Source organism: Perna viridis, chromosome 3 (assembly GCF_037379345.1).
Source record: "Perna viridis isolate PV_CMFRI_1.1 ecotype Kerala chromosome 3, ASM3737934v1, whole genome shotgun sequence".
In the NCBI taxonomy this organism is placed as follows: domain Eukaryota; kingdom Metazoa; phylum Mollusca; class Bivalvia; order Mytilida; family Mytilidae; genus Perna; species Perna viridis.
This window is the reverse complement of record NC_142447.1, coordinates 44,381,574-44,408,386: the sequence shown is the minus strand read 5'-3', so window position 1 is coordinate 44,408,386 and position 26,813 is coordinate 44,381,574. Positions and strand designations below refer to the sequence as shown.

At 32.2% G+C, this 26,813-nt stretch overlaps 1 protein-coding gene and 1 long non-coding RNA gene across 3 annotated transcripts; both read left to right on the top strand.

Moving 5' to 3' along the window:
• The first annotated feature begins 231 nt into the window (after positions 1 to 231).
• On the top strand, positions 232 to 19,545 carry LOC148622409 (uncharacterized). 2 transcript variants are annotated; one of them, XM_088572300.1, is made up of 11 exons: positions 232 to 345; positions 8,999 to 9,152; positions 9,784 to 9,856; positions 10,030 to 10,076; positions 13,484 to 14,516; positions 14,851 to 14,952; positions 15,490 to 15,568; positions 15,920 to 16,041; positions 16,421 to 16,479; positions 16,914 to 17,000; positions 17,352 to 19,545. In XM_088572300.1, the coding sequence occupies exons 2-11, from the start codon at positions 9,002 to 9,004 to the stop codon at positions 17,459 to 17,461; spliced, it is 1,863 nt and encodes a 620-aa protein (XP_088428426.1). In that variant the 5' UTR covers positions 232 to 345; positions 8,999 to 9,001; the 3' UTR covers positions 17,462 to 19,545. The 2 variants fall into 2 exon arrangements, with proteins under 2 accessions (XP_088428426.1, XP_088428425.1); XM_088572299.1 differs by having other exon boundaries at positions 14,848 to 14,952.
• A 3,526-nt stretch (positions 19,546 to 23,071) lies between these two features.
• Positions 23,072 to 26,603, top strand: LOC148622408 (uncharacterized). Its single transcript, XR_015920638.1, has 3 exons — positions 23,072 to 25,063; positions 25,621 to 25,803; positions 26,531 to 26,603. It is a non-coding gene; the product is annotated as an uncharacterized LOC148622408 (long non-coding RNA).
• Positions 26,604 to 26,813: the final 210 nt, after the last annotated feature.

The window sequence follows — 26,813 nt, the reverse complement described above, 5'->3', positions numbered from 1 at the left end:
ATTAACTAATCCAGAATATTTTGTTTTATTTCTAGGAAGATACTGATTTTTTTTATTAAACAATAATGTAAACTTGGAATTTACTCCAAATCACTAAAGTTTAATTAACTTATGTTCGTGAAAATTAGTTTGCTTTTTTTTTGTAATTGTGCGGAATAATCTAAAGCATGCTTGTTGCTAGGAGCACTACTTGTACTAATTTGGCATATCTCGCGAGACGATGTCACCATCACTTCCGGTCCTACTGAAGTCGAGGTTGCAAGGAGCGATTGTTGATAGAAATGCACTACGGCAGAAAATTCCTTTAAAACACTGACAGACTGAAGGGAAGATCATCATTGAACGGTAGTAAAGCTACAAAGATTAACTTTAATTCGAATGACGAAAATATTTTTTCATGACATTTTACATGATTTGTGTTAAATGTTGTTTTCCTTTAATTTTGGCGTTCATTACCACCACGTGTTTCACAGAACAACCTAGCCATTGTTTTAGTTTATTGTGATCCATACTTGGGAACGAAAATGTAATATTCACTGATAAAAATATAATATTCACTGCATGTATAGAACTAACAAAATATTTATTTGTGTACAAGTATGTTGAAGTTGCATTGAGTTTACTTTAATTACATGAAGTGGTGTCCACCACATGGTCATGGTTATTTCTTTTGGGGTTCACTACTTGAAGCTGTTTTCTGATTTGGCAATCAACAGTTGTTAATTAGTAGGGAGGTCAGTCAAAATATGAAGTATATAGAAAATGTACAAGTTTATATTAGTTTGAAAGAGCCCAAGAAATGTAACTTACTGGTGCAAAATTTTTTAAAATCGGTCAAGGGGTTCAAAAGTTATTACAATTTAAAGTTCAAAATTTTGGTCATTTTTCTTGCGAAGGCAAAAATGTCACATTTTGGGCACTTCTGTGGCCCACATAAGTCAAACAGGTAAAGAAATTCATACATTGTGTCTTAATCATTTAAATAAAGCCATTTCATACTTTGATTTAAGCCATTCAGGAAACTTGTATCTTAGATACAAAGAAAATTACACTTTTTTAAAATTGGCAAAAAAACACTTTGGACTTAGTTTTTTTTTGCTATGTGTCAACAGCATCGTGAATTAAAATGCCATTTTTGGATATTCATATTTGGAAATTGGAAGGTAGTAGAAATCTGATACTTTGCTGTTCTTTCAAGAGTAATCCATTAAACAGAAATAAATAAACAAATATTATGTCAAAACCTCTGATTTGTTTTTCATTGGAATCAGAAACACTGCGGCAGACCCCTTTTTTTTAAATGTGTTTTTTCAACAAAAAAATACATTTTTGCTTACTAAGAATTCAAAAAAAATAATTAATTTTTTCTGTCACTTGTTTTGTGTGGCAATAAAGTTGCTTGACTTGAAAAATCATGTTTTTTAGCTCAAAAAAATTTTTTGAGGTCGAAAATTTACATTTTAGGGTAAATTTTAGAGCTATTTTCAGTGGAAAAAATGGCGAAAGGTCAGACAAAAAAAGACATTTTGAATTTAAAAGCAGTTTTTAGCACATGACAGTTATTGTTATTTTGATTAAATATGTAAAAACACATTTTTATCAAGAAATAATTGAATTATATTTAAAAACCAACAAGCAAATGTTGAAAAATGGGGGTAAATCGAACATTTTTGAAAATTTCAGATTTAAAAAAAAAACCGCATATTTATGCTTATATTGATCAAAATATCAACCTACCATATACTTATGTGGTACCATTTTAAAGCTTAGAATCTAAGCTATCACATGAAGGTACTTTCATCTTATTTTGCTATAAAATGTTTAATGTGGATGAAAATTTGTTAGGCCTATACCTTAAATGAAGCCCAAAATCAAATAAACATTCATTTTTGCCGCAAAAAGTGGCAAAATAATATTATATCAAGGTCTGGTCAATTCTAAGATTCCTAATGTAGTCTTGTAATGTTTTCTTGTTTAAATAGGGTCTTTTAACATAATAATAATCTCATTATTATGTTAAAATTGAATAAAATTTCAAAAACAAATGCTGTTTTCCCAAGAAATTGAGAAAATTTTTATGAATACATTGACTTGAACCAATGCACATCCTTTCACTATGGAACTTTGAAGCCCTAGCTGTTTCCTCATGTGTACTATTATGTACATTAAATGATAATAAACAAAATATCATCATTTGATTAAGTTTAATGAACTTTTCGAAGTTTCCATTTCAGGCCAGAAGGGTTTCTTCACCAGGATCTACTATGTCTGCCAAATCTACAAAAGAGATTATGTACATAAGGACATTACACCTATTAACATCATTTACCTTATCAATTTACTTACAGTTAGTTTACTTTCTATTAAATCATAATCTGGTTTGCTAACAATCTGAAAAAATGTAAAACTTTATTTGATGTTGGTTGCTCACAAAGCGGTTGACAAAAGATGTGGCGAGGAGTTAAAAACACCAAACTTCCTTTTCCAGAATAATTATCTTCATTTCAAAACAAGAAGATTGTTTTATACGGTTATATTAATGTTATGTTAAAAAACTTAATATGAATAATTTCGCTGCGTGATCCGTCTGGTTCTTCTATCAAGTGTTGAACTCTCTTACCAATCAGGTTATCGGGTTCAGGTGTGTCTGGAACTACCCTACTTACTGTACCCCACATGGTCCTACCTCAGACTCGGCCCATATTCGTCTCATAGCATAGCCCACTATGCTGCTCAGGCCATCTGAAATAAACAAGTAGTGGAATTCAATGAATATGTACTGTGAGGCAGTTTTAAAGCAGAGTCTAAACACAAAACTAATCGACAGTTCTTGTAAGTAATATATGATTCAAATGTAAATGCTTATTTGTTACCATAATTAAAAGACTCAAAAGTTTTATTATTAAAATAAATAAAGCTACTAAACTAAATCAAAGTATAAAAACTAACTTACCATGAATTCAAAACATCTCCAGAACTCAACAAAATAAAACTAAAATGATGAAAAACAAACAGAAAATAAAACTAAATCATAATAAAATTTACATCAGTGTTTACTTTTTATATGACAAAATAAAATAAATATTTAGGCAGCCTGTTTACTAATACTTTCTTCTGAAATAAATCAATAATTAGAAGAAAAAACATAGTACAAGTATGTTTCATATACATACAACAAAAGATTGGTATTATGAGTCAATCAATGTGATCCTAAAAAGGCCAAAAAATATTAAACCATAAATTAATTAAAATTTAATGATAAATAATGTATATTACTAGGATTTTAAACCTTTTCCAAGCAATTGTACATGTATATGAATATTAAATAAGTAGAGCATCTACAATCCTCTAAAAAATGAATATGTAAGTTAGCTGTTAAAAATTGTACATGAATATATAAAGTAAACTTAAGAAGATGCAGGTCATATGTAAAATATGCAATTGCCACATATATAAATCTCATCAAATAACTTCTATTTATCAAGTAAAGTACAAGCAGGGCTACATGATAATTGTATAATTAATATATATTAACTGATAAAATGAAAACCAGAAAAAAAGTTGTGTATCATTTGAAGAAGCAATTTAAGGTTGATTTTTTTTCTACATATGATAATTTTGAATAAATAAAACAGTTAAAATAAATATAAAGAAGGTTTATGCTTAAACATGTGAGTTTCATATAAATTGGGCACTACATATAAATTAAAATTGAATTGTCAAGGAAATTAAATGCAATATGTGCAAATTCTCCCAACCAATAGAAAAAAATCAAGGTAAAATACAGAGACTTCCGATAATATAGGAAAGTCGATAAAGTCCGAAAGATTTTGAATGGATTGCAATCAAACGTTGGGAGAATTTACCTCATTACATATTCATCGTTTAATAAAAATGTTATGGAAACATATTCCAACTAATGCTAAATGAGAGTAATCTTTTTAAATCAGCTCATGCAGAATCAAATGAAAATCAGACCTTCCAAGAAGGTGAATATAGTTTTTAAGCTTGCAGATGATAAAAGGTCATTCTAGAATTTGACCTTACGGAAACAGGGCGATTAGGCTTATATTAGACATAATTTAGGTACTTACTGTAAGTGATTGGCCTCCATGGCCTAGGTCCATCGTTGTCTGCACCACCAGTCAAAAATCCGTCCAGAAAACAGTCGGTAAAAGGCATTTATCCACGAGTGTTCGAAAATCTTAACAGAAGCTATGGCGGATCAGTAACATCCGGTTAGCAAGAACGATAACCGGTCCCGCTTTAATTTTTGTGAAAACCATGCCCTGACCACCCTAATATCCAATCGATTCCGCAAGCTATTATTGTTTTTCTTCTGAAACCAGGGTTACGGATGGACGCAGAAAGGATTAAATTTTCGGAATCCGACTGTCAGTGCATTCCGGGTACGCAAAAACTATTTTTTTTCAACATGTTTTTCCTTAAAATGACGTAAAAAATATGTTTTGTAACCAAAAAATTAGCCTGACAACCGGATTATCAAAATTGAAGATATTTCCAAAAATTTAAGCCATAAATGAAGAAAATTGGTCCAGTAATAGCTTGCGGAATGAATTTTGAAATAGGTATGATCTTTGACACATAGTTTTTCAGGCGGCCATTTTTCTCAAAGTATCGTCACTTCAAACGTTTGTACCAAATGACCATCAACTCCAATAACAATGAAAGTTGTATATTTAGAAAGAGAAATGTCTCATCTTCAATTACATATATTTTTTATTGTCATGCAATGGATTTTTAACCATTTTCTAACGTGTTAAAGTTGACTCAAAATTGAGAATTTTGCTCTCGCAAGAATATCGATAAACGCACTACCGACCTCCCTATAATTAGTTATCTCGGCAAAGCCTCAGAGGTTTAATAAGATCTAAAGTTTTAGAATGAAAGCATTAAAATGCTTTGAACCAGGGTCTTTATATTACAGGGACTGGGCACTCTTAACAAAGTCAATATAATGTACACAAACAACTCCTTCTTGGTTTTTATTTGGGGTACACTTTAATCCTGTAAGGTTTACATTGTTATATAAGTTAATATGAGGACATCATTTGGTTTAAGTGTGATCAAAGCATCGAGTAGGTTCCCTTTTATATAACATAGATTTCATGTCATTTACCATTTGTGCAAAATTTGATTTAGGATTATTTTAGCTGTGAGAGCCGGCAAAAGATATTCCAAATATTTGTAAATTGATCTGTTAATCAGTAAAACTTCACAACCTGAACTATGTTGTTTGAAGATGTCCGAGAAGTTTCAATCAAATAATGAGGGTCTTTGAAATTTTTGTTTAGCCAGGGCTCAAGCTACTTGAGAAAAACAGCCCTGCAGAAGTGACTTCTCTTTCAGAGAGACACTAGGGAGAAGTGGGGATGAACAGGGAGAAGTGAATGCATATGGGAATCATTTACTAATGCTTTTAAAAATCATGTGTAATTTGTTGCTTACATGATCACTATATAAACAAGCATTTTCGTGTACTCATTTTCTTTTATTGAGATAAATGCTATTTTTCTTAAAGCTACACATGTAAGTAACTAAATATTTTGGACAAAATGAAATCAGCCTGCTGACTGAATGATTGACTGTATCATATATTCATGAAATTGAATTTCCAATCTATACTTTTACCCCTTACCAATGATTGAGCAAAGCAAAGCTTCTTGCATTGCATTGTCCTAATGATTTTGTCCTTTCTATCAGGACTGGAATAGAAAATTTCAGACAGTGACATTCTGTTGGAATTTTCATTTTGTTCTGTTTTTTTTCTTTTTCCTGATCCCACTTAATCCATAATGATTTCTTGTTCGAAATATCCTGTCTCTTGATACAAGTTGACCAAGAATATCAATAATCATGTTAAAAATTTATTACTGACAAACTTTATTAGCACATTTTGTAGCGGTCGGTACAAATTCGTCTCAAGCATAAGAATTGTTTCGTCGAAATTAACTGTTCTGTTATGAAACATGGAGATCAAAAGAAACGCTTCAGGCAGGGGCTGCTCTGGCTTCCAAAATTCTGTTGCCAGAAAAATCGCCAGCTGCCATTTTTTGTCGCCAGTTTTCAGAAATTAGAGCCAAAGGGTGCGAAAAAAAAAATGTATATTTTTTAAAAAAGACAGTATTAAGTTCACTGATGAATTATCTTTGTCAATTCATCAAAATAACCTCTCCATTCAGGACAAACATGTACCCAAGATTCACTCTTGATGCATGTATAAAGTAGGTTTTTAGGTTTTTTAGTCTGTCACTTTCATATGCGTAAAATATTAAGTACTAATCCAGAAACAGATATTTTATTTCTATCGAAGACTATATGACTATTCTCATACAGTCCCTGATTTTAAAACATGTTCACCTTTGTCCTTTATGGTCTAATTCATCTAATACAATATAATTTACTTTTTTATTATTTTTAACAAGCTTGATTCTTTTTTTTTTCAAGTGATAAAATTTCTATCAAACTACAGTTTGTACTGTGTCTTGATATCTGAATAGCATTTCCTTAATTAGATTTTGGGAATCCCCATTCTATTTTGTTTACCGATTTACCTGCCAAAAAAGTCACATGGCAAAAGCGTAAACAAATGTCATCCATTTTCTTTTATCAATTCTTTCATTTCGAAGTATTTAGACACTTACTGATGGAATAATCATTGTAAATTGGATTTGATTTATTCTGTTATTAGGTAAGTCTGTTTCTGAATGTATTACATGGTTAAATAGGGCTGTGAAACTTGTGTGTAGCTACATGCACATGGCCTTAATTGGGTTTACCTTTGACCAAATGATGAGAGTTTTGATTGGCTCAGTAATATATTTACATTTGATCGATACCTCCCATGAGGATATTGTCTATCCAGTCGCCTGGTCTTATTACCTTTAATTGCCTTCAGGCGTAAATTGCGTGAGCCCTGTTTAGCAGGTGTTTTGACTACATTTCAAAGCTTCAATAGGTTGAGATGTAGCGTTTTGCTACATAGTTTCTCAAGTAGTCAATATGAAAAAAAAATTTAGACCAATTTCTACACATACAAAAACTAGCTTTGCTCGCTGATAAAATAGCTATGATGAAAATAAAAAATACTGAGGAAGGATGTGTTCTCAAAACACAAAAATATAATGAAAATGTCAGAATTTACCTGTAAAAATCAATGATTTCTTAAAAAGTTATAAGGAAGGCCATGCTTAGAAATGTCGTCATTCCCCCCATGCAACCCACCATTTTCATCATAGGTTGGTCAGTCAGTTGATTTTTTTTTAGCATTGGGTAGATGCAATTTATTGATTGAATGTCTGTCCATAGCATTTATCTATTGATCTTCTGGATCATTCTGGTATTGATTTCGCATCATCTTTTGTAAAACACGATTTTAACACAGTGTAAATGGTTATGTTGCTGTCAGACTGACCCTTTCGTCATAACAATTTCCATTTCGGAACTTCCTGTTTTTCTTGTTGCAAGTTTTGAGCAAATGGCCGAGTCTCAAGAGTGCTACACAAAGGGGAACAACTCCAAGGCTGAACATATTCTATGGAATGAATCCGGTCAGACAATCTGGTAAAAAAAGATAGCATCTAGGGACCAAATAAAAACCTTAGTCACAACGTTTTCAAACGGTCGGCCTTGTGCAGGAGACAAAGAAATTTTTAATTAGCCAAATTTCCCAAGGGAAAATAACAAATTTAGTCAAATTCTGTATTGGGTTGGATACAATCTTGATAAGAATGGAAATATTCTACGTGGAGCTGCAACATCAATTTGAATTACAATTTGGAGTGTATATACCTCTGTTACCTCTAACTTAAAATGAAGCTATGAAGGGTATACAAATCTGAGGTTTACTAACAAATGTACTTGTTGGTTAAATCTCTCCTGTTATCTAAAAATGACCCCTTATCATACTGCCATATTGGCCACCTTTATTTTGAAAATGATCCCGTTTTGCTGTCAAGGAGGCTAGTGGCCCCCTTTTGCAATTTTCTGGAATAAACTGCACTGATGTCACAAAATCTGGTATGCCAATCTAATTTTCCAGTTGGACTCTGAAAATACACATACATTTTCCGGCTGCACCTTTTTCATATGGTAAAGCCAGCACTCCACAGTTTAGTTTAGTTTCGCACTTCTGGCTAGAGATGAAAAAGACATAAATGGAAACCGGTGGTTGCTATAGTGATTAAATATGAAGAACCTATTGTTGATAAAACATTTTCTGCTAAAAGTGGACTTTTAAAAGTATTTTGCAATGTTTTATATATTTTCGATGTTGAAGGGGGCTTTTTTTCAATGACAATTTGACTTCATTGTGAAATTGAAAGTAAGTCAATTTTTCACCATGCTAAATTTAATAAGTGGATTAAAAAGTGAAATAGCTCAAAATCTAACTGGCGATGCCCATATGAGGAAGGGGTTTTCGAAGGAAAAAGTTTGAACAGTTTCAGGGGATGAAATAAATATTTCAGATATTTGTCAGGAAATTTGATATTTTTAAACCTGATTTTATGAACTTTTTTGCAAATTTTCGCATATTTTTGCATGGTTTCTATGGTAACCCTAAATGCTGTGGGTAATTTTTTTCCAGAAAATTTTTACTGCATCCAGAAGGCCTTGGCTTGAGCTATTTCTAGTTATAAAGATTTACAGATGCTTGACAATTTTTTGAAGTGATAAATGTTGCAAAGCATCAGATTACAAGACCAAAATCAGGCAGTTCTACAATACTGTGGAGTGCTGGCAAAAATAAAAATTTGATCTACTGACCTTATGTATTCTTAGTGATGTAATTGGAAAAACAATACTTTTTATTGGCCTAACTCAGCAAAACGACTGACCTTACGTATTCTTAGTGATGTAATCGGAAACACAACACTTTTTATTGGCCTTACTCAGCAAAATGTGCAGTTGTTGACTGTCTAGAGTAACAAGTTTTTATTCAACTTTACAATGATATAGTTTAAACCTGTTATTGTAGGCAATGTTTGGAGGAGAGGAATGTTTTAATGAGCTGGATCCATCCAGGAATCCTGTACTGTCTCTTGATGAAGATTACAGCCTTAAACTACAAAGTGATACTCTACACAATGATTCCTTGTATGAAAATAATACAGACAGCACACACAATGGAGGTATTCTATACTTGGCTTAAATGCTTAAATTGGTATTAGCCAGATTTAAAGTGTTACCTGAAATCAGAATTTATTTCTTGTATATATTTTTTATTCTATTTTTAAAATGTTTATCATGTGTTTTCTTCTGTAGAAATTGTAAAATTGTGTAGCTTTCACTATAACTATTACCATGATTTTAAAAGAAGTTGGGTTGACAGTAATTTTATTTTGTGTCATAAATTTTGAAAGAAATGGTTTGTTTTCAGTATATTTAAGGAATGCAACTAATATCTGAATAAATCAAACCAAAGTTCTTTATACAAGATAATATATTCAGATGTTGGTTACATTCCTTATAATTTAAAATATTGGCAAACACTATGATAAATTCATATTAATTTATACCAATACACACACCTTTTTTCATTGGTAAAAGTAGTCTGGTTTAATGCTCATGACCTTGTTTTTTAATCAGGTCATAAGAAAATTTTGTATCTAATATAAAATAAAAACAATGGCATCTTTTATAACAGTAATAATGGTAATTTTAAATCATACATGTATATACAACATCATTCTTAAATATTCTGTACAACATCTACAATGGAAAGAAAAGTGACATTACTCTATTATTTCTGTTAATTTTAAGGAATAGAAGCATCAGATGTAAGCAGTCTATTGGCACAATTTGAAGATGCTGCTGACACTGCTAAAGAATATCAGTAAGTAAGACTTTGGATACATTTGAATGAATTTTGATATTTTAAATACAATTTTTTTTTTATTTAATCCTTTTTTATTATGAATCTGCTATGTTTTACTATTCTTCAAATCAGACATGATGATATACATGTATTAAGTGAAAGATATTTGGCATCTATCTTTTTTTTTTCAGGAAAGAGTTTGAAGTAATTAAGATGAAGTCTGAGTCTGAAGATACAGGTAAAGGGACTGTAGATTAGTAATATTTGGTATCAGATAATGGTACAAGTCAATGGTATTAATTAATGAAACACAATGGTCTGCATATGTTCATCTGCCATCTGATATTAAAATAAGCTATTAAGTACATTTGTACATTTGTGTATGCAAGTAATTTTTTATATCCCCACTTTAAAGAGTAGGGCTTTTGCAATCAACTGGTTTGTCCATCTGTCCTACTTCCCTGTTACACTTTCGGTAACAGATTTCTCAGCTTCTGTTGGAGGGAATGCTTAGATATTTAATAAAATTGCTTTTGCATGATGACTTGTACCATGCATCCCCTTTTCAGGTTTCCTGCTCATGTACTTCCTGTTTACCCATTGATTCGGTAATTTTTCATGTGGTACGTAATATAAATTTTTAGCCCCCCCATTGGCTTTAGCCAAAGGGGACTTTATATTTGCACTCTGTCTGTCAGTCCGGGAAAAAATTTGAAGTTTTCCACACTTTTTTTGAAACACTTGCAGATATCGAGCTGTTTTTGGTACAATGTGTGTTAGTCTACCCGATGAGTTACAGATCAAGTTTATATTTTGTTCTGCTTTGCTGAATTTTGTCGAGTTGTGGCCCTTGAATTTACCGAAATTTAAGTTTTCTGCAAATTTTTTTCTAAACGCTTGCAGGTATTGGGTTGATTTTTTTCTATGTGAGTCTACCTTGATGAGTTACAGATCAAGTTTACATTTTGTTCCGCTATGCTGATTTTTTCCAAGGTTACCAACTTTCAGTTTTATGCGCCATACCAAAATTTCAGTTTTCCGTACTCTTTTTCTAAAGAAAACCTATCTCAATACTACAATATGTTATCATAACAAAAGATAAGGGAAATCATTTAGATTGGTATTAATTTTGCTAAATAGTGCTCAGAACCCTCACCAAGGCAAGGGCACTCTGCCCACAGAGCAACTGGGTTGTATGATATGTGTGCCCCAGGTGGTGGAATGGGGTACCTTTGGCATGCTTCATGCTGGGATTGTCAGGCCACAATACGGAAAACCTGACCACAAACCATAGTGGTGCATCATGTTGAGAAAGATGCCACGTTTCTTGCACTTACAAGAACCCTTCTGCAGTATTCTTGCAGGAGTAGGAACCGTAGGGCAATTTAGCCTCCTGGGAGCCACAGGAAGTTAAATTGCTCGACCCTACCCACCTCTTCCTATTTCCAGTGACAATCAAAAGTATTCTCTCCCATTATCCTTGTGTCCCATCCCATTTTTCATTTCATATCATTTCATGTTCATTTTATCACCCATTTCATATTTATCGCCTGGATATAGCTGAAATATTGATGCTCGGGCGTTAAACCCCAACAATCAATCATTTTTGAAGTCAAGGTCATTTCCTTGGATTGTCATTTATACTTGGTGATCCACGATAGTATTTGCAGGGCATAATCTAGGATTTATTGAATAGGAGAATGACTTTGAGTCTGGAATGGGGAGAAATCATACTTCACTGCTAGAATATTTGATCGCATTGATATGAAATTGTATGTCAAAGACATGTCTTCTAATAAATAATAAACAAATAAGATAAGTTTTATTCTGTATTTCCATTTTCAACTGAATATAGTAAGTTATCCGATTGTCATTGAGAACTTGTTACTTCTATTAACATGTCCAATAAATTTCCCTGATTTTTTTTTTATAAGTGATAATAGTTAGCTTAATTATCTTTATTTTGGCCTTATCAAAACAAGGAGTCACTTCAAACCCACATGCACTCATACACATAACTGTGATCCAAGCTGAACCTACCAGTTATTAATTGTCTTTTAAAACCATTAAAATCACTATAAGAGTCTCTCATTGAGTAAATAAATGTTTTGTTGTCGTCAGATTACATATTTAATCAAGGAACACAAAATATACACATACCTTACATTTTGTGATTGTTTTCCTTTGATTTTGAACTCAATAAGTTGAACATCTTTCATTCAAGTAAGTTCTGCTGGTTTTATCCTTTATCCAAGTCACTAGAACAGGTGCAATATTCCCTGGATTACTTGGAACTGATGAACTTGGAACTTTTTCCAATTGAAGTTTTCTCTTAGTTACGAAAATTGCTGCCATTTTAGTTGTTTATTACCTGGAAGGGCTAGAGTTACCTCTCCTTGGTCAAATTTCACAGTAACTTGACTTCTCTTAAAAGCAACTTTTAACTATTTTTTAAAAATTCTTGGCAGCTTAAATCTCCATTTTGCCGCCTAGATTATGCTCTGATTTGGGTCAGTGATATAAACAGCCAGTAGGGGACTATGTACTGTTTTGCAATACTGTCAGAATGCTGGTCATAATAAATTTCTCAGCTTATATTGGAGGGAATGCTTTAAATTGGTATATTGCTTTTTCATGATGACTTGCATTGTGTCCTCCTTTTTCAGGTTCCTCACTGATCTACTTCATTCTTACCAATCGACTTTGTAATTTTTCAGTTGGTACATAATGGAAATTTTCCTAGCAGATTTCTCGGCTTATATTCTTATTTCAGGAATTCTTAGATATTTGGTTTATTTCTTTGCATGATGACTTGTACTGTGTCTCCCTTTCCCAGCTTTGACTGAAATGGTTGAGTGGGGGTATTCTTAGCATGATGAAGCCTGCTACATCTTACATATTGTCACTGAGTTTCAGTTCTCTCAAGCCCCGTGCAGGTCCGGGTGTTAAAAGAATAGGCCTGCAGCTGCGCTAAGCTTGTTGTAAAAGGCGACTAAATAGTGCTCAGAAACCTAGCCGGGGGCTAGGCGCTCTGCCCACAGAGCAACTTGGATGTGTGCCCCAGGTGGTGAAATGGGATACCCCTGGCGTGTTACATGCTGGGGTTGTCAGGCTATAATACGGAAAACCTGACTGCAAACCATAGTGGTGCACCGTGTTGGGAAAGATGCCACATTCCTCGTACGTTAAAGAACCCTGCTGTGGTATTCAATAGGAGTAGGAACCTTTGCGCTCCGCCACAGGAGGCTAAATTGCCCGACCTTGCCCATCCCCCCTTTTTCCAGTGGCAATCAAAGTTTGTTGACCCTATTATCCTTGTGACCCATCCTTTTTTTTTCATTTCATGTTCATTTTATCATCAATTTCATGTTCATTGTCTGAATATAGCTGAAATATTGCTGCTCGGACGTTAAACCTCAACAAACAAACAAACAAACAAACAGTTCTCACAAATTATATTTTGAGTTCGTGATTACAATGTATCCACTATGTGCCTATTTAGAAATGCCTGATAAGCTGCTTATGTCATGTTCATTGAACAGGAGAGGATAAGTATGACAAATTTTCTGTACTGTTTGTACTTGTTAAATTATTTGTATACTATGATATTAATCTGCACATAAACTGTTGTAAATTTTATTTTAGTAACACCTGATCCAAATAACCTCAAATTATCAGATGATGTCATAAAGAAGATACGAGCTTTGAAAGAGAAGAAAAAATCCACTATTATGTTACCAATGGGTATGCCATCAAAAAGAGGTAGAGGAAGTGCAATGGCCATGCATTCTAGCTCAGCTCCTCAAAGATTACAAAAAATTGTAGCATCAAATCTTAGTGAAAACTCCGCTGTAAAAATTGACACATTTGTTCCAAACAAATCTGGTGTGTTCAAGGTTGAGAAATCTACTGAAGTATGTGCTAATTACTACAGGAATATCCCTGAACATGACTACTGTCAAAATGTCCCTAAATCTTCATTGGATAGTAATGTGACAAAAATTCAACTAGAAAGTAATGTTCCTGTATCATTTCCTGAAGAGGATATTTTGGACTTGGAAGATAAGGATACTTGGAGTGACAAAGAAAATGATGATAACAATGACTCTGGAATCAGTGAATCTTTTGCATCAAATATTAGTGCTAAAAGATCAAGTAAAGGTTCAGATAAAAGAAATTACAGAAAAAGAGATCGGGATGAAAGTCCAGAAATTGAGACAGGAAATTATTTTGACAAAATTCCTTCTTACTATACTACATTGTCAAGCAAGCATAATAGAAAGAAGGCAAGAAACTGCACCTCAGATAAAACTGTGATTAATCATGATATAGAAGCACATTTACCTCAAAACCCAACACAAGATCGAGACTCTTCTGCTTATAGCAAACTACCAGCATATTACAGTTGTTTCACAAACAGTACCAAGTACGATCAAAGTGATAGTAAAGGTTTTGACAGTTCTCAGGATAGTAGGAGTAGTGGATACTCTAGTATTCCATCAACATATCAGTCACGGTCTCCATCCCCATCACATCAAAGGTCACCTTCAAGATCAAGATCAAGGGTTCGTTATAACAGTGGTAGTAGAGGCAGGAGAAAAACCAGGACAGGGAGACGTTCATCATATTCCAGTTGTGATTCTGGTTCATCTAGCTCAAGATGCTCTGTTTGTTCAAGGTATAAATTGTGTTACAAATACAGATGATAGATTTACCTTCATAATCATTTAAAACACTTTGGTATAAGGGTCATTACTTTCAACTCTAGTACTCGATATTTGACAGCTATTTATTGTCCAAAATCAGCTGAATGACTTCACAATCATGAAATATGGGTTTTCTTTTTTAAAATTTCATGTACAGTGCATGTATAGTAAAATTTTGTTATAACAACACTCACTGCAAAACATGGAAACTTGAATGATTGTTCGACCCAACATTGAAAACCACAAAAAGTTTTACTGGCATTGATCCCAACTAGCTTTCATGATACCTTTTTTAATTACCAGCAGTTCAAAATCAAGGTCAAGGTCAAGATGTTTGTCAAGAGATTCTTATGCAACTGATTCTTCATACTCAAGATCCAGATCTAGGTCACCAACAAACTACAGAGGGTGAGTCCTTTAATATAAAAGACATTTTATGACCATTAAAATGACTATGTGCTGGCATAAAAAATTTCATTTACAATAGATGATAAAGACATTGCTGTTCAGAATAATAATTGTAACATTAAATCATGGAAATCTTGGAAGGGTGTACTTCCTTTATATTCACCATTGAAGTAATAAAAAAATAAGAAAGCAATTAAAAATAATCAAAACCCCCTTCTTGTAAATTGAACCAGTTGTGCACTTAAGGGCAAACCAAACTGGCCACACAGTTTTAAAATATCTTAATTTTGATGACATTTTAAAATGTTTATTATATTGTATGTCATCCTAGAAATTTGATTGAGAATTTTGAGTTACCATGGAAATTAAAAAAATTATGTAACTTGATAATATGTTTTGGTTATGTATTCTGATTTAGTCCAGTCATGTGTCTCATTCTTGGTTGCTAATTTTGTTAAAATATTTTAGATACTTACCTTACTATCAGTGTATCACCTTAGTTCTGGTTAAAAAAAGTATACACTACTGTATTTACAGAAGCAGTCGTGATAGATCTCGTGAGAGAAGGAGAAGGGAAAGAGAGAGGGAAAGGGAAGAAAGAAAAAAGCTACAAATTGTAAGTTAAACAGACCATGATATGGTTATTTCATGGTTTTTGTCAGAAGTATTAATGGTTACCAACAGTTAATGACAAAAAGTAGTTGTTGATGATGTTTTAAGAATTAATCTTTCCATCTTAAGTTTGAAATTTTGAAACAAAATATCTTCATAAATTTTATGATAATTTCAATTATAATATACAATCTTTCACTTTTGCAACCTTAGTTTCCCTTCTTAACAAAAATACAATAAAATTCAAGAATTACGAAAAAACCAATGAAATAAAAAAAATTTGGTAAGATCTGTCTGCCTTTTTATATGGTAAATATTAATGCTGATAAATTCTTTATTATTAATGCTTTACCAGGAGGAAAGAAGAATCATTTATGTTGGTAAACTTCCTAATGACTTTACAAGAAAAAAGTTGTATGCAAGGTTTCAGCGATTTGGCGAAATTGAAGAAGTCAGTCTACATTTTAGAGAACATGGGTAAATTGGAGCTCTTTGATGCACGCACACACATGCACATCAACCAAAAATAAGGTTTTATTTGAGGATGATAGAACTTTTGTGAAACAAAACTTTTTACAGTTGTATAATGTATTGTAGCAGTGTCTGCATAGACATTTAGTATCCATTGAAAAACTTGAGTATCTTTATACGGATTTCTATGATATTGCACCACAAGATTCTATACCACAAAAGATAGGTTTGGATTGATATAAGGGTAAATATCCCTTAATGTTTTTGAATTTTTAGCTGAAATGTTTATTTCCTTAAAATTATTTTAATATCTATGTGAGATATTTAGTCAGAACCTCTAGTTTGACATTTTCTTTTATTGTAATTTCAAGTTTTATCTTTTCAGAGACAACTATGGTTTTGTAACGTATGAGTACACTTGTGATGCATATGCTGCAATAGAAAGTAAGTTTGAAGAAATAATTTATGGCGATGCTCTGTGTTGTGTACACTATTACTGCCTTCAATATAAAATACACTGGATTGCTTCTTCTCTTAGAAAATTGAAGAAATATTAGACATCTGAAGAAACAAGGTTAAAATGTGTGGAAAGTACAGATTAAATTGATAATGTTTTTGTATAAAACAAAATGCCTAAATATGCCCTTGTAAAAAAACGAAGATACTATGACAGCCCTGTCCTTAATTACTGACATTCTCTGTATGTGAGATGACAAATATAAATTCGCTTTTATTGATTTTTAAGTTTTTATTTTGATTATAGTAATCAACAATACACAAAGGAGATCATTGGAACATTTTATTTGTAGTTGTGAGTTTTCTTACAGCTATAGTTTTGTTTCTTCTCTTGATATGATTTTATGTAATCTATTTTGTAGAAGGCAATGCTATTCCTGGGGAAGAAAGATTCGATCTTTGTTTTGGTGGAAGGAGGCAGTTCTGTGAGACAGAATATGCTGATTTAGGTATGATACATAAAATTAAGAGTATCAGTTTCCTTCAAACTTTAATTGTCTTGCTAACAAGAATAACTCTAGTCAGTCCCTGTTAAAACCAGTGATTTATCATAAAAAGTGTATGAATGCAGTTGAAAATTACATGAATAATTAAATTGTTATTATATATAAGTTTTTATATCTTTAATTACACTGCAAAGCAAGTAAAACGAATATAAAAGATATTTTAGAAATATGTAGTGATCTTGCTTTCATATACCAAAAAAATGTTTTTCACAATGTAAAAGTTTTATGTTTTAAAATGTTCAATAAAACACTCCAAGAATAACTATGATGATACCTGATCATTTATGTTAATAGATGGAAAAGCTGAGATAGAGGAGGAGTTTCATTCTTATCAGTCAACCTCAGATCCATATGACTTTGATGCACTGCTGAAACAGGCTCAAAATAAAATAAGCAAGAGATAAAGTTATATCCGCCAAGTACCATCCCTACAGTCTTTCATAAGACCACATTCTGTTGTTTGTCATGAAGTATAGTTGCTGCTGTATGAATGAATGTGTAAATGAAAAGTAAATTTGTGCATAAGGGTAATGACCAACTTTTTCCATCAAAGTTTCAACAATTGTGTTCAGTTATAAACTTCTGCCATGATGAAAAGCTAGTCCATTCCCTTTTAATTTGTTATGTGTAAGTTTTTCATTCGAAAAGATTGATTTTTCTCTGGTTACAAATTACTTTGCTAAGACTGATAATTTTTTTGTTGTCACAGATGATTAAGAGGGCAAACTGAAAAAATGATGTTTATATATCCCATTATATTGTCTCTTATTATTAAGACATAAAATGTCTTTGTTTTGGAAATGTATTTCGTCCTAAGGATTGTATTTTTTGTAGACTATTGTGAATTATGTTTATGAATGATATATTGTTTGAGATTATCTTTCCATTTATACATTTTCTTTTATTTACACATTTCATACCAATACCTTTTCACTTACCAATTCATAGTGCTTTGTAACTTTATATCAGACACCTTTTCCTATTGTTATGAATACTTAGATCATACTGTACCTATTTATACATTGTGTGGTCATACCTTGGGGAGTTATGTTATGTAAATTATTTAAATGACATAATATTAATGGTAGTGCTTAAATATGTACATATTGGTTATCATTTAACTTGATAGAATTATGTTTAGAATAGAATGCAGATTCTTGTATACATTGTTTAAGGTCTGAATTGCTTTTCTGATATTTTAAAATCCCTAGAAACTGCCCATATTAAGTTGTGCAGGACCTTTTATTCATTTTCAAAAAGTAAATTATACCTTTTTAGTAGAATTTCTGTATTTTTCAAAACTTCAGATTTTTTACTTGTAATATGACACCAGTCTTCGAAATTGGAACCAGCCCAGCAGCCAATGCTGGTAAATGTAGCTACAGGTTTGCAGAAATTGCTTCCAAGCCAGTGTATCGTATATAAAAAAAAATTCTTACAGATTTAGGGTGGGCATTGAGGTTATTTCAAATAGACCGAAAAAATATAACAGTCGTTCCTTAGAATTGTTTAAATATTTAAATGAATTAATCATAAAAAGGTTGATGATGTCACAGTCAGATAACAATTTGGTCAATGAGATGATGGAAAGCTTATTACATCTGAAATTGAATTATTCCCAGAGAAATGTAAGTTTATATAACCAGTTAGTCTTGGAGTTGTCTGGTCCCATCCAGTTTTGACTGACATTCATTGTGTTTAGTTGTGACATCATGATATTGCTGAAGTGGGAGAAAATTTGCACACCATCTTGCAAAATGTTTTGGGGGACCATAGTATATCGGATCCATAAACTTAATTTTTTACCATTTATGGTGTCTCTACCATTTTAGTCCCTTTTGGAGAATATAAATTTTGCAAAAAATAAATAAATTTAAAATGAAGGTTTAAGGGCACATTTTGTAAGTTAATTGGGCCCCATTTTGCGAATTTGTGAAATGTAACTTCCTAAATGATAAGGCCATCCTGTTACTGATGTTACAATCATAAATGACAAGTTTCGCAGTATTGGATAAGGTCCACTTTGCACATGTGTGCGTGTGCTTTTTTTTCTGGTTGTGTTATTTGTGATAAAAACTGTCATTAAACACCATTTAGAGAGGTACATATCACAGAATATCTTTATTGTACAATTTAATATATAGCCCAAAATAGCATTTAATCTACTCATCCTTTGATGATGGTGCAAAATTCTGATTGGCATTTTTATAGTTAGTCTTCTATTGAAATGATTTTAATTTTTTCCTTCTGTATACTGTAACTTGTTTACAGTGTTTTGTTATTTGTATCATGTTTCACTTTTCTTTCTTAATAATTTTGGTAATATTTTTTTCCATAAAACCTAAATGAGATGATTAATTTGAAATTTTTTGTGTATTTTTTTGAAGTTGGTTTGACAGGAGATAAATTTGGAATGTTTGAATGTGAATTGACTGATGTGATTGGTTGCGCATGACAAAAATGTCTCTAATAAAAAGGTGGAAAATTATGTTTTCTTAATTATTTCCTTTATTATAAGTGGTTTCCATGGCATCAGTCAAGACATATCACATTAAATTAAAAATGAAGGATTTAGTACGTGGATTTAGTTAACCCCCTGTGCACCCCACCCAACTTGTCAACCAAAATATGATTTTCAGGTACCTTCATACCTCCCATTTACGACTCTTTATGTTGCCAAAAAATTAACTGAGGCTTTTTTGTATTTTTTGGCTACTGTTTGTACCTAGATGAGGCAAAAATCCATTTTTAGCTCTCCTGGCCAAAGGCTAAGTGAGCTATTACCACTACTTCCTTTGACACTACTTGACCAATTGGAACCAGACTGGGTATGAATGTTCCTTGGGGTTTCCTGTATAGAACCAATCTGGGGATTTTTAATCCGTTGAAAAACATGACCACTGTTAATAAAAATAGAACATTGGGGTCACACAGTAGTTTTTTGCATATATCTCAAAAACTGTTTGGTTTCGCTAAAATCTGACATGAGGTAAAAGTGTTCAGCATGGTGAGATCTATCTGTGGTCAAATTTTCATTTTGATATGTTAAGCCATGTGAGCTATTGCCATCACTTGGTGTTCATCGTTGTCTGTCATCGTTGTTAACAATTTTTCAAAACTCTTCTTCTCTGAAACTACTTGACCAATTGGAACCACACTTAGTATGAATGTTCCTTGGGGTATCCTGCATAGAACTGATGTGGGGATTTTTGATCTGTTACTAAAAATAGAACATGGGTCAGACAGTAGTTTTTTGCATATATCTCCTAAACCGTTAGGTTTAGCCAAAATCTGACATGAGGTAAAAGTGTTCAGCATGGTGAGATCTATCTGTGGTCAAATTTTCGTTTTGATATGTCAAGCCATGTTGGAGTTATTGCCCTTTTAGCTAACCTGGCCGAAATGATCCTTATTTTTAGGACTACAAGAGTCTTCAGGCATAAAATTTGTCAGACGCTTATAAGAGTTATTGCCCTTGACAGGGGAAAATGAGTGTTTTTTTTTACAGTTTTCAGCCAATGTCTTGAAAACTATGATAGATTTAGACTTTCATTTACTGAAATGATCCTTATGATAAGTCCTATCAAAGTTTTCTTGTGTCAAAATTGTTGGACAACTTCTTGTTTAATTTATTGCCCTTGAAAGACAAAATTCAACCAGGTGAGCGATTCAGGCTCCTGGGAAAGAGTAATCAAGGGAACCAAGGTTATAGCGGCAATCAAAAGAATGTAATCCAGGGACAAAGACCAGACATGGAAAACATGGGAGCCTCTTGTTTTATAGGGTATCCTTAACGAAATGATCGCTGAAAAAAACATGACTGCCGTTTCTAAATCTAGAACAATGGGGTCAGCAGATTTTTGCATACATCTCCAAATCGGTTAGGTTTAGCCAATAGCTTTCAATTGCTGAAATGATCCTTATTATAAGGCTTACATATGTGTCCAATGAATCAAATGAAGTCAAAATTGTCTGACAACTCCTTGTTAGAGTTATTGCCCTGAAAAGGCAAAAATTTAACCAGGTGAGTGTTTTTTTACTGTTTTTAGCCATTATCTTCTTAACTCTGATAGATAGAAAGAAACTTTCAATTGCTGAAATGATTCTTGTGATAAGTCCTACCAGAGTCTTCTTGATTCAAAATGTTTGGACAACGTCTTGTTAAATTAATTTCCTTTGAAAGGCAATTTCAACCAGGTGAGCAATTCAGGTTCCTGGGAGCCTCTTGTTTCATAATACCGTAGTTAAAACAAATTTTTGTGTGATACAGTACATTAAGAGTGTCTAAGCTTCTAAAAGCCCAAGTAATTAATATTTGAACTTTTCCAAGACAAGTTAGGTGAATAATTGCCAACCCTCCCCATGAAAAAAATATCTCCACATAATATTAATTTTTGGCATATAAACGGTGTTCAATAGACAGGTATTATTGTTTTAAATATCGATTTGTCCAACATATCTTCTCATTTCAGGGACGTATTTTCAGTTTCAATGTGACAATGAGTTTTTCATAAAAGGGGAATTTTCAAATTTTATATTTTCTTTTCACCTGTAATTGGCATTTTTTTTTTCAAATACCGTACTTCAAACAAGTTTTAAAATATTCAAATACATTTATATAATGTCTCAGCTTTTTAATGAGCCCGAGTAATAAATATTTGAACTTTTAGGTGAAAAATTGCCAACCCACCCCACCCAAGACACTATATGAATGTACCGTATTGCACAAAAGCTTGTTTAAACTACGGTATTCTAAATGTATGACAATAACGGGTGATGTAGAAGAAATTCTGAAATTCCCATTTTTCGATTTTATAGTAATTGTCACCCCAAAATAAAAATCTAAGCGCCTGAATTGATCAGATATGCTGGATACATCACTATCTTAATTATGAATGCCTAAAATATGAGTTTTACGGTGTCAGTATGCTGTAAATGAGAAATGATACTGAGACCAGGTTTCTAGGGGTAGGGGTAATATTTTTAACATTTTAAAAAAATTCTTTCTTGGAAGATAGTTTTTCGTAGTTTATTTATGTAGAAAATCAAATTAAATGAGCAATAACTTGTAGAGTCAAATTTATGTGTTTTTTAACGGAAAAATCGAAAATCCCATTGTTCGCTTTTTTTGATAATTTCTTACTTCGAAAATCGCCAAAATCATCAAAAGAACCCCAGAAGTACTGATTGTGATAATACTAGATAGAAAATACTAAATAAGTCATTTTTTATTGAAGCATACATACTCTGGGGGTTTTGACATTGAAAAACATGTCAATTTAAGCGATTATTCGGTGGGGTAGATGTACATTTTATTTTCATTTTACCTCAAAACCCTAAGTTTAAAAAAATTCTACGTAAATGTTTTACAAACCAACGGAAGCCTGTTCTGAGACATTGTCGTATTTACAGTGACCACAAAGATTTCAGGGATGAAATCCTTCTTTGTATAGAGAGGCTACCCAAGCAAAGTTTTGGATCGAGCGATCACTCTGGTTTCCCATGTCAATATATTTGAGTCTGTAAAAAAGTGGATGAGAAATGTTAGCGACCATGTCCCGTTGGGTTTGACATAACATCCTCACAATGTTGCAATATAGAATATTCTGATTCGCAACTTAAAATCCGTGGTTCTCAAAGACGAATTCATGTCATCAATATTCCACAATTCGCTTCCCTTTAGTGCCGATAGAAAAGGGTCACCAATGGAAAGGACTGTTCAGTGGGTGAACCATTTCGGAAGGCCGACCACAGTGTTTATGACTGTTAAACTTGTTCAGGGGAAAAACAGCGGCGGCAGTTTCGTGTACTAAAGATCATCAGATTTCTTGGGACTGCCCACGCATTGGTATGAATGTTAAAACTCGCACCATTTATGAATGCGTCTAAGCATTTATATAAAGCATGTTTGTCTTTTACTACAAATGTGTATGAAAATTGCTACGAGTGTTAAGTATTTTTCTTCTGTATACTGTCATTTGGCATGATATTTTAGATGAAAACAAAATATGATAAACGTTACACCATGGAATTTAGTTGTAAAACTTAAGTTTTTCTCTTAAGAAATCGTTTGTTCTGGTAATTCACAGTGAAATGTTGAAAATGCTCATTTCAACATGTAAAGAAAAGTACATCAGAAGCGGTTACTGAAACCTTTAAAGATTGCTATGGTGAAAACTCGTAAAAGCAACTCAAATTGTGGCAAAAATCAATTATAAATGGGAAAAATTGATGGGATGGAAAACAAGGAAAAATAATAAAACAAACAAAAACGAGAACAAACAGACAAACACAACCCAACAAACGAATAATAAATAAATAAATAAATAAATAAATAAATAAATAAATAAATAAAAACAAACAAACAAACAAAAAAAAACAAAACAAAAAAACAAAACAAAAAAAAAACAAAAAAACAAAAACAAAAACAAAAGCACCCAAAATCAAAGAAATCTTATTCTACTTACTGTACCGTTTAAAGAAAGATTTGGATCAAATTAAAAAAAATGGATAGCACACAAAATTTAAAGTTTGCTTTAAAATGCCATTTCATATGAACTTGATCTAATATACCATTATATTGTAGTACTGACTTGACCCTTATTCAAAGGGTAAGCAAATGATGCAAATATCCTAAAGGTTATCAGTGACCTCGTAATGACCTTGGTTATATGTTAGCATATGGCCCAATACCTTAGAGGTTTTGGTTGTTCAGTTAAATGTTTCATTTCATTTTTGATATAATATAACAGATGCCGATGATATGAGGAAAATGCGAAGTACATGTCAGTTCAGTTGGTTATGCGAGAGAAAACTACATTTTATGTATATTTACAATTCCACAAAGGCATGATTGATATTTCAAAAATAATTAGAGGACAATTTCCAGTTGCTGTGAAATTTTTTAGAATTTTCTATGCCCATAAGAAAGGAAGAAACGCTACAATCACAATTAGAGAAATAAACAGTAAATAATGTATTTCTTTCATTTTCACATATCAATCTTCATACTCGATGCATTAAAAAAAAGAAACATATTTTGATAAAAATCAAAAATAAAGTTTATATGTAGCAAAATACTATACAGGATTTCTTTCTTGGTAATAATTATTTATCACTATGATATTAGTGGAATACATGGGTATGTCTTGAGCTTTTAAGACTGTTTAGAAAGATGACAAAAATTAAGGAATCATTGGACTACTAGTCATTTCTAGAACGATTAAATGGTCAAACATTTCTTTTAGGATATTTGGTGACGACGTTAATTAGATCACTGATGGATGCTTAGCATTAAGTTACCCCTCGTATAATTTTGATTATTGGATTCAGTTAAGAAATGTATGAATGATTTCACGGAAGCTCAACCTCTTCATGGCTTTAATCGAATTTAGCCAATTTGCCATATTTGCCATAAAATATTTGTAAAAATATTTTTATTCAATTTTACACTTACAATAATATATATTCTTGATTTAGATGCTTTAATTTATAGTCTTTGTTTTCTGTTCACCAACATCCATATTGCATAGCTACAAATTGATTACTGGTAGAAAGCATGTCACCTATAATTGTAACGATAAAGAGGACCACGAATCATCTGCTGAACAGAGCAATAAAGATGCCACCATGTTTGATTATACTTGTGTTATTGCATTGCCCCATGGTGGCTTTGGTTATACAATAGACAAAACCATCACTATAAATATCACACGAAACATCAAAACTTGCAAGAATTCGTTATCTGCTTGATAGAAGATCATGTATGTAATTATTTCAATGGTTAATGTTAATTCGCACAGACCGTACATGGTTTAATTGGTTAAATATTGCATTTATGTATCATACTGTAATATGATCTATTTAAAATGTTTGAACAATTTCATGTCGAAACGAAATCGTCTTAAAATCACATAACAAATATATCATTGTGATTTTTAGATAAATCATTTACATGATGAAAGTAGCACTAGCAACAGCCCTTTTTATGGTGGTATTCATCATTGGTATGTACTAAATAAATCGAAGTATGTATTTAGATGAAAAAAAAATACCGAGAATGATATATGTAACTATCTCAGTAAAGTTTACTTTTATTTTAATCCACCATTCATTGCCCCGTTGAATTTTATTCGCCTATGTGCAGTCCAGGGACTTAATTTTTTTTACGTAATTAGGATTTAACAAAAAAAAATAATAAAAATAAATTAATGTTTAAAATTTGCGGCCATCAAATCCGATTGATGCCTTCTCCAAGTACAATACGTAATACATTTATCGCCTAATTTTACAAATATATTAAAGTTACGGAAGTACGTTAAATAGTCAGAAACAATGGCTGTGGTTAAAAGAGTTACGCATACCATTATATGCTATCAGTGAATGAAAATATATATATGGTTGGTGGTTGGTCAAATTCCTTGAGATAGTTTTATTTTTTAAGACGAGTATGCTAGTAAGTAAAGTTTTGTGGCAACTCAGATTTATACAAATGTAAAATTCAACACAACAGCCTTTTGTAAAGCTAGGTTTAAGTGTTGCATGCGTTTTTTTTTATTATAAGAGTTCCAAGACGTTGCCTCACAACTAAAAATGGAAAGAGACCAATGTCCAAAAATTATACACGGCTGTATGTCACATAACTACCAAAAGGCTGTACAAGCAGATTCAGATTGTAATGATTGCTGCCGACGAGCTGGATGTAGTCGAGGCGACTGTAGAGGGTCAAAATGCCATTGTAAAAGATGTGAGTATAAGTATTTTTTTCTAGAATCATTATCATTTTTCAGTGAAATCAACGGGAACCATTGTTAAACCAATTTTCAAATCTGAAAGTGAGGAAGGGACAAAACAAAAACAAAAAATAGATAAACAACATTAAAAAAAAGAACCATAGAAAATATACGCAAATAAACTTGTCCAGCTAGAAGCAGGGACAGGTTCTCCTAAAATAAAAGTCTCCTTTGCTTGCTCATTGACACCCAGAGAACTGTTGTTGTCTGATATTTACGAATATATTGGGGGGGGGGGAAAGAATGACTAACGGAATGTTCATCTTAATGTTGAAAATTAAGCATAATACATACTCATACGATAACAAATAATTTAAAGGGAAAATCTTCCAAAATCAGAAATATGACTAATTACAGTCAACGGCGGTGGTCATTAGTCTTTACAAAAAATAATAGAAATAATAATGAAGGACACATAAAATGTAACAAATAACAATAAAATTTGGTAGAAAATCTTTCCAAGGCAAACAGTGAGTACGTTGCCTTTCTTTCAGAAAACATCTACCACCCTGGTATCTATATGTTTTATCATAAGTCATACAAATACAAGTGTATTTATCCCAGCGGTACAACCATTTTATCCCATCGTTACAACCATTTTATCCCAGCGTTACAACCATTTTATCCCATCGGTACAACCATTTTATCCCATCGTTACAACCATTTTATTTTGAATTTCAGGTTAAAAACCCAGTTGTATGCACTCATCTATTGTAATGGGATACAAGCCTTCTGAATAAAATACATTTATACACTATGTTGTAGTTAGTACTTTCACATTCAATATACCAGTTTTATGAAGACGTACACAAGTTAAATATTTTGCAATGGCTGCAACTTACATGATTTTTATCTGTTTAATAATCTAACCAAAACAAGATACAAGTAGATTTCATAGTTACTAAGTTGGTTGTTATATGCTTCCATTGGTACACAGACAATAATTGTGCACTAATTTTACATA